Source organism: Geotrypetes seraphini, chromosome 7, assembly GCF_902459505.1.
Source record: "Geotrypetes seraphini chromosome 7, aGeoSer1.1, whole genome shotgun sequence".
Lineage (NCBI taxonomy): Eukaryota > Metazoa > Chordata > Amphibia > Gymnophiona > Dermophiidae > Geotrypetes > Geotrypetes seraphini.
Window position 1 is genome coordinate 157,539,371 of NC_047090.1, and position 18,889 is coordinate 157,558,259.

The window sequence follows — 18,889 nt, forward strand, 5'->3', positions numbered from 1 at the left end:
GCATTTGACTGCATGTGTAACGAGTACATGGGAACAATATGTTAGAGAGGGTGGCGGGTTGTAAACAATCATACTGCTGGGGTCTGTCTGTGTGTGTGAGTGAATGGGGCGGGTATGTGACTGCATAAATATCAATTAACTGGGTGCACCTCTTCTATTACATAGACTGAGCAGAAGGGTGGAGATAGTCTGAAGTACCCCTGTTTTCCTCTTTCTGCCAGCTTCACCCTTCTCCTCTATCTGCTCTCATCCTTCTTGTTTCTTTCCTTCCTCTCTTGTCTTTACCATTTCCCCTTCCAGCTCACTTTCTTTCTTACCCACCCAACTTTGAGTCCTCTCTCCGACTCAGCCAAACCTGCTCCTGGTTCATTCTCTTTCTCTTGCACCCCCAGGTTGTTCCCCACTATGGGCTAGATTTACTAAGCAAACCGATCGTGTACCGATCGATTTGCGAGCCCTTTAAGACCAGATTTCCCTCCTGCACTATTCACTAACGCCTGTAGTGATCTGATCCCAATTGTCCTATTCAAATTAGTAAAACCCCATGCAAAATAGCCAAGCGATTGATTCACTTACAATTGCTTAGCTATTTTGAGTCAGGTTTTACTATTGGCAAACCCGACTCCTGCAGACCTGTCGGTAACTGAGTTACCGTCAGGTCTGCAGGTATTTTGACAGGCCTGCCTGTCTTTTTTTATTCATTTTTGCCCCCCCCAACAAACGCGAGGGCCCCCCCAGTGACCCACATATAGAAGGAGGGATGCCCACTCCCTCCTGCCACCAACTAACTCCCCCCCCACTGCATGGCCCGACATGGCACGGCCCACCCACACATGAACGGCACGACCATGTTAAAATTGGGAGCAGGAGGGGTGCTCAGTCCCTCCTGTTCCTAGGTCTTCCACCCATGGTCGGCCCAGGCGGTCGGGTCCACCCCCCCCCCCCTATGCCTTGAAAATAGTTGGGAGCAGGAGGGATGCCTGGTCCCTTCTGCTCCTTCGACAATCCTCCCATCTTCGGGAACAGGAGGGGTGCTACGCAATCGTGGCCTTAGGCCCCATCCCTGCGCATCATCTCCCTGGAGAAAGTTCATAGTCTGCTATATAGACATGGGGGAAGCCACTGTCTGCCTTGAGATCGGTAGCATAGAATGTTTCTCCTATTTGGGTTTCTGCCAGATACTTGTAACTTGGATTGGCCACTTTTAGAAGCAGGATACTGGGCTAGATGGATCACTGATCTGACCCAGTATGGCTATTCATAAGTTCTTATGCTTTACTTTGTGGCCACAGGATGCTGCAGTGCTTGCATTTTTTTACCTAATGCTGCAAGTTCAGATAGCCATGATCCCAGTAGAGGACTTGCAAACCCATTTGGGTCACAACTTATAGTTTTGAAAATGTGGCTTTAGGATGACACTGTAACAAAAATCTTCTTTTGGCAGTAGCATATTGATTCAGTGAGTGTAGCAACATAAATACCTGTTGTTCCAGTCATTCCAGAATTCTGTATTAAGAGTGAAGTAATATATACACCCTTCTGTTGCACGTTTCAGAAAGAAATGTTCATAGACAATGCCAAATTAGTTGGCCATGAATTTGTAAGGAGAATTGTATTGCCAGCTTAGTATATTTCTGATCTTATCTGCAGGCTCTCACATGGCTCCAGATTCAGATTCGTGTGTTTGCAGTATTGTGTGATGTCTAAAAGCGAGGTTAATGTGGACATTTTGTTTATCTTCTGGGACTAAATTTCAGCATAGTCATCAATGTCATTGTTGTGGTATAATATCTGTAAGATTTAAAAAAACAAATAGATGTAACTGAATGTTAAAAACATGACCTACTGGTTCTTAGTTTTCATTTAAATTATTCTGTTTGTTTAGGGCCCTGATATGGGGAGAATACCTCCACCAATGTCTGGTTTAAGTAAGCAGCTACCACATAACTATGGGACATACCCAAGTGCTGTCTCTTTGGGAACAAGCTGTACAAACTCACTTGAAAGAAGGAAGGACAGCAGTCTCCCGAGAACTGGGAGCAGTATGATAAACCGTCAAAGACCTCAACCACTCCCTGCTTCAGACAATGTACATCAGCCTAGTTCCTCACAACAGATACAGCAGAGAATTTCAGTACCGCCAAGCCCCACATATCAGCACACTGGTTCCCCTGTTTTCCCAGGTGGAGACAGCAGGTCTGACCCTCCATTAACTGTGGCAATAAGACCTTTTCTGACTGACAAAGGGTCAAGGCCTCAGTCACCTAGAAAAGGACCTCAGACTGTTAACTCCAGTTCCATTTATTCTATGTATCTTCAGCAAGCAACTCCACCAAAGAACTATCCACAGGCTGGATACAATACATTAAACAAGTCTGTTAAAGCAGGTAGAGTATGCTTTTTTTTCCTTCTAAGCAACGTTGTCTGGAGCATGGTTATCTGGGCAGGGGGATTATGTTTGCAGAGTTGATGTATTTGGGCCCTTAGAGAAATCAGGAGAGATGCGTCCCATTGCTAGGGGAAGGAACAAACATTGGTTTAGTTTGTTAATAATTTTAGTTTGATTGGTGCTAATATCAGAACAGTCAGTAGAAAAGAAGGAAACTATGCAATGGTCTATGAATGTTTGTACTCTTACTTTGTATATAAATACTAGGGTTGCACCTTTAACATATTATTAACGCATTAAAAATGTAACTTGTATTAAATTTATTAATGTGATCAACACATTGGGTTCCCTGTTCTTTTTCCTAAATCTCTCCCTCCCTTTACTTCATCTCCTGCAGGTCCCAGCACCTCTGTGCCTTTCCTTTTTCCCCCTACTCCAGCATCTCTTTCTCTTTTATGCCCCCCCTCCTCTGCACTCTATCATCTCTCTTTCTCTACCTTCCCTTGCAGTCCCCTGAACTGGCTTTTAAAGTTGCTTGCCTCCTGTGAATGAACTTCCTGTTTCCAAGTGGGACACTACAGAGAGAGGTTTTGGGTGGGTGGGAAGCTCTATGCTTTAGCATCACAGCATTAAAAGCAAGTTTGTAAGACTGTGAAGAGATGCAGAACAAATGTGAGAGAAGATGGATCACATTGTAATGAAATAATGCATACTTCTGGCAAATTGAAACTGGAGAAATTGTGTCCAAAACAGTTTGCCAGTTTTGAAAACAAAATTTTGTTTACTGATATAGAATATTTTATTTATGGCAATGTTAACAAAAGTTTTTATTTGACTAGGATTTATTAACTGCTTTTTATGAAGAGATTCACCCAAGGCAGTGAACAGATATAACTTGACATAAAATATACAATTTTGTTAACTGCATAATAGTAACATGACAAATAAGAACATAAATACAATCGTATGCAGGACAGACCATTAAATACTTCTAAATGCTTCTAAAGCTTCAATTTGAAAGATCGACTGCTACAATGAGCACAGTCTATGGGAGATGTGGACTGGAATGGGGTCTATGTGGAATTGTTTGAGGATTTGATGATTGCTACACCACAGAGATGCAGAACTTTCCAAGATGTGATCAAAGTCTTGATATGCACTAATCTGAGATAACGCTGGACTTTCCCTTTTGGATTGGTTGTGATGGTTAATAGAGTCAATTCTAGGGTGTCCATCCTGTCTGAAGCTAAGGAAGTGCTGCAGAAGGCAGGGGTGGATGTCCTGAGTGGGACTGAACTTGGCTCTGGGAGAGTGGATGTCTGCCAACAGTTGGCTGAGTTTCACTGGCAAAGAATAGAATGGAGAGGGACAGGGTGTATCAATCTCCAAGAACTAGAACAGTGTCTCTCACAGTTGTGTGCCATGAGAGATTCCAGAATTTTACTTTATTTTTAAAAATTCACTTCATAAATATACACTAGAATAGATGACATATACATTGTATACGGAAAAGTCTGTCAATGTAATGAGTGTCATTGTGTGTAAGGATACAACATAAGAGCATAAGAATTTGCTTCTTCTGGGTCAGACAGCGGTCCATCGTGCCCAGCAGTCCGCTCACGCGGCGGCCCTTAGGTCAAAGACCAGTGCCCTAACTGAGACTAGCCTTACCTGCGTACGTTCTGGTTCAGCAGGAACTTGTCTAACTTTGTCTTGAATCCCTTTAATGTGATTGGTCCTTGAAAACTAGTTATCCTAACTTGAGCAACAAAACAATTAAGGCTTTGTTATTGTTTGGATCTTCTTATCTTTGCAAACTTGGATTTTCATCTTTGACAGAAATTAAATTGAGAAAAAGAGAACAGCTGACTATCGAGCCGCATTTTGAGTTAATTTGCACTTAAAAACAAGCACATCCATCACATTGATTAGCAATTCTATCCACTTTAGTTTCACCGTGGTTACAATTACCCATACATAGCTTAAAGAACTTTAAACAAATAATGCTCAAATTTAATTTTTTTGTTGGTTTTGCAATCTTAAATTTTAATTCTAATGTGCCGTGAAAAACATTTGCTCCGTTTAGTGTGCTGGAACTAAAAAAGTTTGAGAGGCACTGAATTAGAAGGTGTGGCTGGAGAGATAACCAGACATTACTTCATATGTTGTGGTGTGGTAGGAAAGTGAGAAGGTTATCTGATTTGGTGGGAGGGTGAGAGGGGATGGGATTGTGGGAGGTTGCTTGGAATGGGGTGCTGATTTGTGTGTGTACAATACAATCTTTATTTGTATACCGTCAATACCTCCAAGAAGTTCACAAATTAAAAACAAGTATTACAATATTTAGGAATCATTCGTAACAAATTCTTCAAAAAGATAGGAGGTCTTTTAGGTCTGTCTTTTTTTTTTTTAAACATTTAAAATTAGATTGCTAGTTAATTAATGTTGGTAATGCTTTCCCCCTTGTCAGTCAGGTTTTCAGGATATCTACAATGAATATGCATAAAAGAAATTTGCATATAATGGAGGCAGTGTATGCAAATCAAGTTTATGCAAATTCATTACGGATATCCTGAAAATCTGACTGGCAAGGGGGTAACTCCAGGACTGAGTTGAGAAACACTGCTCTAAAGTATACAGATTGAGATCTTTAAGTCTGTCACTATATGCCTTATGACGAAGAACATGCACCATTTTAGTAGCCTTCCTCTGGACCAACTCCATCCTTTTTATATCTTTTTGAAGGTGCGGCTTCCAGAATTGTACATAACATTCTAAATGAGGTCTCACCAGAGTCTTATAAAGGGTCATCAATGCCTCCCTTTTCCTATTGGCTTTACTTCTTCCTATGCACCCTAGTATCCTTCTAGCTTTTGCCATCACCTTTTCAATCTGTTTGGCCACCTTGAGATCATCACATACAATCACACCCAAGTCCTGCTCTTCGATAATGCTCATAAGTTCTTCACCCCCTCAAAGCTCCCCACTCTCCCCTTCACTTTTCAATATCTACATGGCAACATTAGGAAATATGCTATACGATTTAAAATTGAAATCATATATATGTGGATGACATCAAAATAATTATTCCCATAACCTCACTGACCCAAGAGACAAAACAATTCATCTCATCTGTCCTTACCAAGGTAGAACAAAGGACTACACAATTTAAACTAAAACTGAATTCGTAAAAACTAAGTTTTTTTGGGCAAGTCCCAATAACAAGATCACAAATACATCTTTGAGATTAAATGGATCAGACTACCCAATTAACTCTACAATCAAAATCCTTGGTGTCATCTTGGACCGAAGCCTGACTTTTGAAGATCACACCAACACTCAGGTTAAAAAATGTTTTTTCACCTTATGGAAACTTCGTACCATTAAACATTACTTTGATTTCCTCTTTTCGACTATTGGTTCAATCTTTAATCTTAAGTACTCTACTATTGCAATATCATATACTTGAGATCTTTTAAGAAAACCATCAAACGACTGAGAATTGTCCAGAACGCTGCAGTCCGTCTCGTCTTTGGCCTCAAGAAATCGTATCATATAAGCTCATATTACAAAAAACTACACTGGCTGCCTGTGGAAGCAAGGGTCATATTTAAGTTTGCTTGCCTTTGCTTCAAAACTATAACAGGTTCATCCCCAATCTACCTGTCTCACCATTTCGAATTTCCAGGCACAACCTGTACATGTAGTGCTTACTTGTTTGCCTTTCCATCCTTGAAGGGCTGCATCTACAAGAGATTCCTTGATCGAACACTAGGAAAGGGGAGACTGGCATTTTGCTGGCCTACATTGTAAGTGTCTCCCGCCCTACTAGTGAGAAACGTAGGGCTGCCTAGGTTTGCCTAAGGCTACCGCCTAGCCTTAGGCGAGCTTAGGCGGGCTTGCGGCCCTCCCTAGACTCCCGGAGTCACCTTCAATATAGGTGGCCTGCCTGGGGAGCATTTTTTTAGAAAACGCCTACAGCTGCCTACAATTGGGACGCACTTTGAGATCGGGGCCATAATGCCTACTTATTCGCTTTCCCATCCTTGAAGGGCTGTATCTACAAGAGATTCCTCGATAGAACATTATCATTCCAAGCAGGCAAATGGAATAAATGTTTAACCAACTTTATCTCAAACACTCTTTCTTACCAAACTTTTAGGAAGTCAATCAAAACTTATCTGTTTGACAAATTTCTCTGACTCCATTTCTACCATGATGTATTTCTAAAACACTTCCAGGAAAAATTGATTGATCTTACCATGTTAATGTAATTTTGAAAGTTTTTTTGTAATATCACTGTTTGTATACAGTCTCTTCCTCTGTAAACTGCTCTGAACTGTTTGTGGTATTGCGGTATATAAAAATAAAGTTATTATTATTATTAAGATCAAATACCCAACATCTCCTATCCATCCCATCAATGCGTCTTATTAGCATAATGCGTTCAACCATCTTCTCAGTCACCGCCCCTACACTCTGTAATTCTATGCCCACAGAACTGCGAGAAGAATCAATACTAGAGCACTTTAAAATAAAATTTAAAACATTTCTATTCAAAGACGCCTTCAACCTCTAATTTAAACTTTTTTACAACTATAATTTACAGACTGGTCCCCCTCCTATTGTACTACCCATAAATAGCTCTCTGTCCTAATTTGAAATGTAGTTCTCCCCAGCTATCCCCCTGCACCAGTAGGTCCATAAGTCTTATTTGTGTGTTGCACATACCTATACAGGCTCAAAGTGACAGATCAAAGAGGAAGGGGAAAGTAGTGGGGGAAGGGGGCATGGAGAAGAAAGAGGAGGAACCTAGAAGTAGGGGGTTCTATATAGAATTGAAGACAGTTAATTGTCAAAGAGGTGAGTCTTCAGGTTTTTTCTGAATATAGTGTAGTTTGTTTCTTTCCTGATGGTTTCTGGTAGGTGATTTCAGGTTTTTACACCCAGATAAGTTAGCATAGAGTGGAAAATTCGTTTGTAGTGGAGGGATTTTGTGGATGGCAGGTTTAGTTGGATCCTGTTAAGGATTCTTTTTGATGTTGACCAAGCAGTAGAGAATAGTTGAATGAGAGAGGCAGCTGAGTTTCCATATAGAATCTAGTGTAGGATACATGATGATTTGATAATTATCTGAGATGAAATTGGGAGCCAATGTAGTTGCCTGATGAAGGTTGTGATTGAATCAAATTTCTTTAATTTGTAGATTAGTCTAACAGCTGTGTTCTGGATGAGTTGCAGTTTGTGGATGAGAGTAGTATTGATGCCAAGGTAGGCAGAGTTGGAATAGTCCAGTTGAGGTAGGACCATCATCTGAAAGATCAGAGCTAAATGGTGTGGGTGGAAGTATGGTCTTGTGAGTCGCAGTTGACACATAGTGTAGATGGTCTTTTTCCGAAGGTTAGAAATTTGTGGTTCCATTGTGAGAGTATTGTCCCAGATGCATCCTAGTACCTTGGTGGATTTTTCCTTGATGAGAAGAGGTTAGAAATGACATTCTGTTGTGCGGTGCGGAAACCAATGGCTTTGGTCTTAGTGGCGTTCAGTTTCAGCTTGTTGTTCGTTGCCCAGGTTTGAATTTTATCTATATTTTTTTAGATTTTTTGGCAATAATAGGATAGTTTTTGGTTATGGGGATGAGGAGGAGAATGTCATTGGCATAAGATAATACAGTTTCATCTTCCATTTTGATGTGTCCCAGCGAGCTCATGAATAAATTGAATAGGATTAGGGATAATGGGGAGCCTTGTGGGACGCCACAGAATGCCTTCCAAGGGTTGGAGTATGTTTCTTGCCTTTTGACCAAGTATTCGCAATTTTTTAGGAAGTCGGCAAACCATTTTAGTACAGTCCTGTTCCGATTTCCGAGAGTTTGGTTAGGAGTAATTGGTGGTGTGCTGAGTCGAAGTTGAAGCAGTATTGCCTGATGACCCGAGCTTAGCAATTGTTTGATTTTAGTGATTAGAGTGATGAGGAGGAGCTTGGTGCTGTGCTTTTTCCGGAAGCCGAATTGGGATGTATGGAGGCATGAGTGTTGCTCTATGTACGAGGCTAGCTGCTTGCTGACATGGGACTCAAGGATTTTAGTAAGAATCGGAATGCCAGCAATCGGTCTGTAGTTGAATGCTATAGAGAGGTCTGCTTGGGCTGTTTTCGGTATAGGGGTTAAGGCTATTTTGTCCATTTCTTTGGGTAGATGCCCTTGTTTCAGGGAACTATTTAGTAGGTTGGTGAGCCAGTTAATGATATGATGTGGAGCTGCAGAAAGAAGGTATGGAGGACAGTTGTCAAAGGGGCTGCTTCGTAAGGCTAGTTTTGCTAATAGTCTATTGGTGTCAGGGATGGATAGGGATGGAAAGTCTTAATCTATGTAACCCTGTTTTTATACTTTTTATTGTATACCGCTTAGAAGTTTGATAAGCGGAATATCAAATTTTAAATAAAACTTAAGTTTTAAGTTTTTATCTGAACAAAGTTAGTTTCTTGAAGTCTAGAACCTTTGCTTTTGAATGAACCCTCTTTATACTTGTTTTTAAACCACACCATGCAGTGATCACTGGATGCCAGATGATCACCTACTATAACATCAGAAACGCCCTATTCATAAGCGCTAATTTCCAAATTCTATAAATGGTGCCAAAATAATAAGCATATGTCAACACAACACTTGGCATGATTCTATAAAAAGCTCCTGCTATATATAGAATTTTGCTTAGCGGCCATACATGGCATAACATCTAGGCATACTCACTTAGGTCAACGAAAAAACCAGGCCAAAATGCCTGTGCTTAAGTTGTGTGCGGATCGGGTGTATTCTGTAAGTGCGCCTTTTAGGAACACTCGTGCTCCTCCCCACACTAGAAATGATGTGCATCGCTTTATAGAATGCACCTACCAAGTTGTGCGCGTAACTTTAATTATTGCCTTTTAGCATCAGATATTGTGTTAATTGCCAATTATCAGTGCTGATTAAGAACATAAGAATAATCTTACTGGATCAGACCAATGGCCTCAAGCCTCAGTAGCCCGTTCATCACGGTGGTCAATCCAGGTCACTAGCACCTGGCCAAAAACCCAAGGTGTAGCAATATTCCATGCTACCGATACAGGGCAGCAGTGGCTTCCCCCTGTCTTTCTCAATAAGACTATGGACTTTTCCTACAGGAACATGTCCAAACCTTTCTAAAACCAGCTATGTTATCTTTTCTTGGTCTTGTTTAAACAAGTTTGGCACATGCAATTGGACTGTGCACATTGATTTGTGTTGCAACATATGGTCGACATATAGAGAATTTGGGGTAAGTCCAGTAATAGCTTCATCCAATTTGGGTTTCTTTATACCAACTGCTGCAACAGCTCTTCCTGTAGAGAATCTAGTATCTCCCTACTTCTAGGGAGACCCTAGCAATAGGGTTACCCCAATCAGCATCTGGCACATTAAAATTACCTATTAATAGTTTCCTTTTTCCTTATTCTTTCCACTTCTTTCATCATAATTATAAATATAGCTGCAAATGTTTAAGAATGAGAAGAGATACATATAATTGTAACTTGACCTGGAAGCCCAAAGGAGCAAGAAGAAAGTACCATACCAAATTTAGTTTAAAAAAACAAACAACAAAAGAAAATGTTTTCATGGAAAGTTATATCAGAGACAAAAATATTTCCTAGTCTGTACACTTGGTAGGAATTGGATAATCATACTTCTGCAGATGTAATTTACCTTTTAAATCATACATGCCATAATGTCCCTGATTAGCATGTGACTTACATTGTAGAAGGGAATGGCTTTCCAGGCACCTGTTCTCAATATTCAAATTAGGAAGATTGATCAATCTAGCCTAAGTTATCGAACAGATTTTTTTCAGTGGCTTATTTGTGATTTTTAAAGTGGGATGCCATCTAGTCTGGAATTACAAGTGACATTCTGTTAACTCCCTTCCAGATTCAGTATCCTAGGTGTTCAATCCCTTCCCACAATCCAGGAGTTGCAGAAATCTTTCTGAGCACATGCTCCTACCACCTTAGAGAGAGAGTTAGAGCCCCCTGCAGTTTTCAATTTCTGCAAGCAATCCATGCAGAAGTCTTCTGCTCTGCATATTTTTCTTATTTTTTCACTTAAAGTTCATCTTTTTCAATAGCTTGAGTCTTAAAGTTCATCTTTTTCGATGACTTGAGTGCCTTGAGACCCCTTTGTGGTAGTCCTCTGTTAGAGGAAAAGATACAGTCCCATAGAGCCAGACTGCTGCTTCACTGAGAAATTTCGGTGGAGCCTGCTGTGTATCACCCTTCCTGGATTTAGGGTCCATTCCCCTGGGGGAGCTCACTTGCCCTCTGACCTTGTCTGGGTTTCTGGGTGTAGGCTGCATTTCCTGCCCCTTAGGCACGTGGTGAGAATCCATGGGGGCAGGTGTTACAGTCTTTGTCTGGCCGACTGGCAGTCTGAAGATCAAGTCTGCTTATTTTGGAACTGCTCTGAGGCAGAAAATCCTTTTCCTTCATTCAGCTGCAGTGTACAGACAGGCAAGCACTTTAGAGACTGTGAATACACCTCCATTATTTCCTATGGGAATTTCATGGATGATCTGTGAAACTCTCTAAAACTCATTTTTGACAGTTTCAGAGGGCATAGTTCAGGTCCCACCTTCCCAAACCCCAAATCACTATTTTTAATTTTCAGATTTTGTTTGTTTCTGCCATTGTTGGCGTGAATTCTCTGGTTGCAGCCATTTTAGATTTGTATTAATCTTTTTTTCAAAGTTTTATTTCTGCCTCAAAACCCCTCGCTTTGATTAAAAATAATTTGGGATGGACTCCCCAGCCCCTAATCTGTTGAATGTGTGCATTGATTGTGCTGAATTGGCACCAGATCAGTGACTGTGTACATACATACTGCAGTACGCTGAGGGAGGGGGCGGGAGCTTCTGGCTTTGCCTCCTTTGGGTCCTCCAGGGTTGGGGAACTGGCGTGTGTCCATGATTTTGGGTAAAAATCCTGCTATGAGGCCATTCTGGATTCTGGCGCTAAACGCCGGCGTTACAAGTCTGGGAACTCTTTTGGTGCAATGCGGGCGCCTCAGCAAAGCCCTCCAATGGACAAGGGGTGTGAATTTTCACTGGATTTTGTTCTGTTCCTCTGGAAAGCGTATTCTTCAGACCCAGCTAGTTTGAAGTAGCCTGCGGGCACATCTGTTTCTTCTCCGCTGGTTGCGCCAGTAGCAGAGCTCCCTTTTCATGTGCCCTCTCATTCAGATATGGCAGGGCTTGATTGCATTGTTTGCCATGCAGATACTATGCCTCTTGTGTCTCTTGACACTGCTTCTATTTTGGATCCGGCTGATACCCTTGCTGGGACTAGTCAACACAGTCGCCCTGAGAGTCTGGATTTAGATGAGGATCTCTCCGTCCACAGACTTTTTAAGCATGACTCTGTACACTATTTTATTGCTGAGGTTCTGAAAGAGCTCCAATTGGAATCTCCACCTTCCACGTCTCATTGTTCGGTCATGGACCATTCTAATGTGCTGTTCTCCTTTTTTTCATCCCATCCTTAGCTTCTTGGTCTGATTACAGAACAATGGGATACATCAAAAAGCTCTTTCTGGCTCTCTAAAGCTCTGACTAAGCTTTATCCTCTGGCTTCTGATTTTCAGTAGTTTTTTGAGCAACCTAAGGTGGATTCTGTTGTGGCACAGATTACTCCTCCCTAGCGATGGGGGAGTAGTGCTAAAGGACTCCCTGGATCACAGAGTGGATGCTATATTTAAAAAAAAGCTTTTTGAAGTTTGTTCTTCAGATATCAAGGTGGCGGCTGCAGCTTGTTTTGCGGTGCATGCCTGTCACATGAGATTGCGCAATGTGCCCTCTGTAGACATGGATGCTTGTCCCCAGCTGGTGATGGACGATGTAGATTATATGGCGTTCGCCCTTTATGATCTCATTTGAGTTCTTAGTAAGGTCTCATCTCCTCTGTAGACGTGGATGCTTGTCCCCAGCTAGTGATGGACGATATGGATTATGTGGTGTTCACCCTTTATGATCTCATTCAAGTTTTTAGTAAAGTCTCAGCTTATGTGGTGTCTGTGCACCGGATTCTTTGGATCTGTCATTGGACTTAGAACGTTGCCTTCAAAGCCAATTTAAGCAGACTTCCATTCAAGGGTCAGCCTCTTTTTGGCAAAGGTCTTGACCTCAAGGCCAATGTTTCTGATCGCTGCCCTAAGTCACTCCCTGTGAACAAGTCTTGCTGGACTTCGGGAAGTGACTGTAGTAATTTTCGTTCCTCATGTCGATTTCGTCAGGGATCCTCAGGCTCGTCCTTCCAGAGATATTTCCAGGGATACGATCCCCGTTACAACAATTCCAATTCCAGACATCCTCAGGTATCCAGATCCCAGGAAGTTACTGCTAAAGAGCCCCAATGACGCCAGATTTCAGTTGGGGCTTCCTCATATCAAGAGCTGACTCTCAGTTTTACCAGGAGTGGACTCGCATATCCTCAGATCAATGGGTGGTGGACATCATTCGGGAGGGGCATGGTAGATTTATTTTGTCTTGCCTCTGGATTTGTTTCTGGACTTGCCGGCAGGTTGGCTGGAGAAGGAATCAAAGGTCTGCACTATCCTGCAGTATCTCTTGGACATCCGAGCCTTAGAACCTCTTCCAGAACATGGATCTAGTTTCGGCAGATACTCCTTATACTTCATCATGCCAAAGAAAGGCTCAGAGGACTGGAAGTCCATTCTGGATCTCAAGTCAGTCAATCGTTTCCTATGGATTCCTTATTTCTGAATAGAAACCGTGCACACACATTGCTGCTGTCTCTCCAGGAGAGTTTCTAGCATCCTTGGATCTCATGGAGGCTTACCTCAATATTCCAATATTTCTGGAGCATCACAGGTTTCTGCATTTCCATGTTCTGCAACAGCATTTCCAGTTCATATCTCTTCCCTTTGTGCTCACGACAGCTCCTCACGACAGTTTCACCAAGATGATGGTAGTTGTAGTGGCTTTTCTCTGCAGGCAGGGTGTCCAGGTCCATCCTTAACTTGGACAACTGAATGATCTGAGCTCCATCTTGACAGGAGTGTGAACATGTGGTGGAGACGGTGGTATCTACTGGACTTCGGATGGTTTGTCAACTTCAGGAAGACCCAGTTGATGCCGTCATAGACCTTGGAGCAGGGCTGCCCAGTTCCAGTCCTCGAGATCTACTGGCAGGCCAGGTTTTCAGGATATCCACAATGAACATGCATGAGAGAGATTTGCATACCAAGAAGGCAGTTCAGGTAAAACTCTCTCATGCATATTCATTGTGGATATCCAGAAAACCTGGCCTGCCAGTAGATCTCGAGGACTGGAATTGGGCAGCCCTGCTTTGGAGTATCTAGGCCTTCTCTTTGACAATCTGCAGGTTCATGTGTTTCTTCCCAAGCCACACAGACAGAAAAATCAGCAGCAGATCAGAGATCTGGACCTTCCAGCCCCCACTACCTGGCATTATTTGCAGTTGCTATGGTCCATGGTAGCCTCCTTGGAGGCAGTCCCCTGGGCCAGAGTATTTATGTGCCTTCTGCAGGAGTCCCTTCTCTCTCGGTGGTCTCTGCAACATCATCACCTTCAGGTGCTGCTCCCTTGGACAGAACCAGCATGCAGCAGTTTGCGCTGGTGGCTTCAGGGGGAGGCGCTCTACCAGGGCAAGTTTTTTCAGATTTCAGAGTGGATAACGCTTATGATGGATGCCATCCTGTCAGGTTGGGGGTGCTCACTGTGGGGACAGCTCCATTCTGGGGCAGTGGACTCCTTGTCAGAGGCCTTTGTCGATCAATCATCTGGAGCTTTGGGCAATTTGCCTGCAGTTTCTCGCTCTCCAGCCTACTCTGGAAGGAGAAGCAGTGCGAGTGTTCTCAGACAATGCCATGGTGGTAGACATGTAAATCATAAAGGGGACATAAGAAACGCTGCTTTCATTATATGCTAATAGATCTCATGCATATTCATTAGGGAAATCCTGAAAATCCAACTGGATTCTGGCCCTCGAGGAGGGACTTTGACACCCCTGCTTTAAAGGATTGTACTCTTTTGGATCTAACGATCAAGACTGTCTTTCTAGTCATCATTGTCTCGGCATGGTGTATTTTGGAGCTTCAAGCTCTCTCATGCAGGGAACTCTTTCTCTGAATCACAGATGTGGGAATTGTTCTCCGTACTGTACCTTCTTTTCTACCGAAGGTGGTTTCCGCCTTCCATGTCAACCAAGAGGTTCATTTGCCTGCGTTTCACCCCACAGGCTCCAAGTGAAAGGATCAGATCTTGCGCAAGCTGGACATGGAGAGGACTAATGATTTTTGGCTGTCTGATCATCTCTTTGTCCTTACTGTTCTACCTTGATATGGTCAGTAGACATCTAAGACCTCGATCACTCAATGGATTTGTATGACCATTTCCACATCTTGTATCACCCCGTGGCAAGCAGCCGCCAGTTTCCCTTAAGGTCCCCTTGACTAGAAGTGTTGCTGCTTCTTGGGCGGAGTCTCGTGCGATTCATTCAGATGAAATTTACAGGGCTGCTACTTGGTCCTCTCTTCATATCTTTACCTGGTTTTACCAGGTGGATGTGGCGGCTTGCTCTGATGCCACTTTTGGGACCTTGGTGTTGCGGGCAGACGCTGCCATTGCTTTGGTACTCACATAGCATACTGAATCTGGAAGGGACATAACAGAATGGAAGTTTAGGTTTTCACCTTCGATAATCTTCTTTCTGTTAGTCCTGGAGGATTCAGTATGGCCCGCCCTCTCTGTGTAAGTTCAGTTGTTCTGAATCACCTGTTTTCTACCTCGGTTGTTCTCCTTACAGGTTTGCAGATCTTCCAACCAGTAAGACGGATCCTGTGGGGAGTTCACTCTTTTGTGAGTATGCGTATTGCCGAAGGCTGTTTCATGTGGGTGCTCGTTGCACGCAGCAGGTTAGTTCTACATTGTTCCTTGGTGTTTTTCTGTGTTGCCTTTGAGCCAGTTTTTTGTTTATTTTCATGTTTTGCAGAGCAGACCAGAAATTGTTTATGTTGTTGGGGAGCTTCCCCAGTATCCCCTTCCATGTCATGGATTTATTCAAGTATGTTGCTTGGCTTTGGGACTGAACTGCAAGGGGCTCTAACCAATGTTCCCTCTAAGGATTGATGAGGTGTGTGCGAAAAAAAATATGCATGAGCGACAAGTTACATACTCCACAAATTTATGAGCAGGTGTGGAGGACGAGTGCCTGTGAGATTGTGGGAGGGTTAAATACTCAAAACTTAGAAGAAAAACAATTTACTTAAAGTTTTTTAAATTACGTAATATCATTAGTTCTTCAATCTTCACAAATATTCTCTTCGATTCTTTTCAGTTTTCCAAAAACCCGTTTCCGCCCCGTCTCCATGAGCTCGGTCCTCACAAACCATATGATCCCATCCGCACAAGCCTCAGTTATGATTTTATACTGAATGTATTTTATTAAAGTATAAAAAGAAACAATATTCTGTACAATTGTCATTTTATAAATAAAAATAATACAGAGCAAGGATCAACAAAACCCTTGTCTCCCCTCCCCTTCACATATATCCCCTCTACTATCAAGAAAACTGAATAAGCCAAATTATTACAGAATGCTACACAGAAATATCATGCTAACAGAATACCACAGTCACACATAGCAGGAATAGGGTTAGGGGAGTGCAACTAGGGCAACTGCCCCCCTGGTCAGAGAGAGCCCTAAGCCACTACCTGGACTTTGCAGTCCCCAAATTATGTCTAACACCAGCTCTAGCAGGATATATATTTCAAATCTGATATATTCAAATCACAAAATAGAAATAAAATTATTTGTTTCTACCTTTTGTTGTCTCTGGTTTCTGCTTTCATCTTCTTTTCACTCTCTTCCTTCCAGCGTCTGCCTTCTCTGTCTCTTCAATCCAGCATCTGCCCCTTCCATCTACTGTCTGACCTCTCCCCCTTCCATATGGTATTTGTCTTCTTTCTATGCCCCTCTCCCCTTTCCATCCAGCATATGCCCCTCTCTCGTTTTTACATGATTCATTCAAGATTCACTGCTCTCTTCATTTTTATCTCTCCTACACCAGATCTAACATCTTTGTCCCTCTCAATTTCTCTGCTGACCCCCCTTCCCATCTCATTCCTGTCTCTCCCCTTCCCCTCCTCTAATCTCCCTGCCAGCTGTTTCCTTCCTTTTTTCTTCTCCCTTCCCTCTGCCAAGCAGTAACTCTCTTCCTTTCCCTTTCCCTCCTCCCCTCCCAGAAGCATCTCTCCTTATCCCTCTCCAGGTCCAATAGCAGCTGTCCCTTTTCCCCCTTGCCCAGTAGCTTCTCAGACTCCTTTCCCTCCTCCCCTCCCAGCAGCATCTCTCCTTATCCCTCTCCAGGTCCAGTAGCAGCTGTCCCTTTTTCCCCTTGCCCAGCAGCTTCCCAGACTCCTTTCCCTCCTCCCTTCGCAGCAGCATCTCTCCTTATCCCTCTCCAGGTCCAGTAATAGCTGTCTCTTTTTCCCCTTGCCCAGCAGCTTCCCCAGACTCCTTTCCCTCCTCCCCTCCCAGCAGCATCTCTCCTTATCCCTCTCCAGGTCCAGTAGCAGCTGTCCCTTTTTCCCCTTGCCCAGTAGCTTCCCAGACTCCTTTCCCTCCTCCCCTCCCAGCAGCATCTCTCCTTATCCCTCTCCAGGTCCAGTAGCAGCTGTCCCTTTTTCCCCTTGCCCAGCAGCTTCCCAGACTCCTTTCCCTCCTCCCCTCCCAGCAGCATCTCTCCTTATCCCTCTCCAAGTCCAATAGCAGCTGTCCCTTTTTCCCCTTGCCCAGCAGCTTCCCAGACTCCTTTCCCTCCTCCCCTCCCAGAAGCATCTCTCCTTATCCCTCTCCAGGCACAGTAGCAGCTGTCCCTTTTTTTCTCACCATGCCCAGCAGCTTCCTAGCCTCTAACAGTGGCTTTCTCCCCTCCCAGCAACTCTCCTTACTTGCCAGTCCAGCGATTCAGGAAGGCAGCCTTGGGTCCTTTGTTGGGTCGCACCGCCTCTGAGGAAAGCGGAAGTTGCATCATCAGAGACGGCTGCGACTCAGCAAAAGCCCCAAGGCTTCCTTCCTGAATCGCTGCGCTTGTAAGTAAGGAGAGCCACTGGGAGGGGAGAGAGCACACTATCGGACTGTGCGAACTACAGCTCGTTGATCTTGCCGGTCCTGCGCAGACTGGCAGGAAATTGTTGATGTTGATCTCGCCGGTCCTGCGTAAGCAGGGCAGACCGGTGCCGCTGCTTCCTCTCACCTCCGCCTGCGCTCGATTGAGCGACATGATAAAAAGTATGAGCGACGCCACTGAAAATAGTGAGCGATCGCTCATGCGCTCAGCTTAGAGGGAACATTGGTTTAACTCTCTCTCTAAGATGGGAGGAGCATGTGCTCGATAAAGTGTTAGGATTTCTGCAACTCCTGGATTGCAGTTGAACACCTAGTGTACTGCATCCTCCAGGGACTAACATAAAGAAGATTATCGAAGGTGAAAACCTAATCTTCCATTATACATTGCAGCTACAGACTTTAAGCATCATTCAGGTTCCTGATGCCATTTTTTTCTGGGTAGCAGATCTCCCATGGAGTTTATGAAAAATGATCAGTCTAATTGAAAATGACATTTTAGAGAAATGCTTAATTATTGTATCCTCTGTATTTTTTCCCTAGTATATGGAAAACCTGTGTTACAGTCTGGCTCAGCTACTTCGTCACCTTTGCCCTTCCTTCATGGATCGTTGCCGTCACCCTTGCCACAACTTCAGAATGAAAGTACTGAGAATGACCAAGGATTAGAAAACATCCCACTATCTACTGAAAACAGCACAGTAGAAAATATTCCTCGACCTCTCAGTCCTACTAAACTTACACCTATTGTGCATTCACCCCTGCGGTATCAAAGCGATGCAGATCTAGAGATTCTTAGAAGGAAACTGGCCAATGCTCCTCGCCCTTTGAAGAAACGCAATTCAATTACAGAACCTGAAGGGCCAAGTGGGCCCAATATACAGAAATTGCTTTATCAACGCTTTAATACACTTGCTGGAGGGATAGAGACCCCACCATTTTATCAACCAAGCAACCCACCAGATTTTATGGGCATCTTGGCAGATGTTGATAATGGCAATACTAACACCAATGGCAATACTGAGGAGGCTGTATCTGTGCAACCTGGGCTTTCTCTTCTCCCAGAACCGCAGTCTTCCTCAGATGACAATGATAATCAATTACCTTCACCAGCCACTGAAGAATTGATCAGCACTGAAATTCTTATTGAATCCCCTGAAACAACTGAAGACAGTAATAACAACCCTGCTTTTGTGCCACCCGTTACCGAAATCCCAAGTCCCATACCAGAGGTTATTTCTCCAGTAGAAGATGAAGTACCTTCACTGCCAGTTGTCCTTCCCTCTGTTCCTTCAGTAAGTTAATTATTGTAATCAAATTTTT

At 43.3% G+C, this 18,889-nt stretch overlaps 1 protein-coding gene across 5 annotated transcripts in view; it reads left to right on the forward strand.

The window, feature by feature from the left end:
* Positions 1–18,889, forward strand: part of PPP1R13B (protein phosphatase 1 regulatory subunit 13B) — a 199,805-nt gene that overhangs the window by 148,134 nt on the left and 32,782 nt on the right. For all 5 annotated transcript variants that reach the window (XM_033952239.1, XM_033952240.1, XM_033952236.1 and 2 more), the window contains 2 exons: positions 1,886–2,387; positions 18,110–18,861. In XM_033952239.1, coding sequence (XP_033808130.1) covers positions 1,886–2,387; positions 18,110–18,861 — 1,254 coding nt within the window. The remainder of the gene's footprint in view (positions 1–1,885; positions 2,388–18,109; positions 18,862–18,889) is intronic.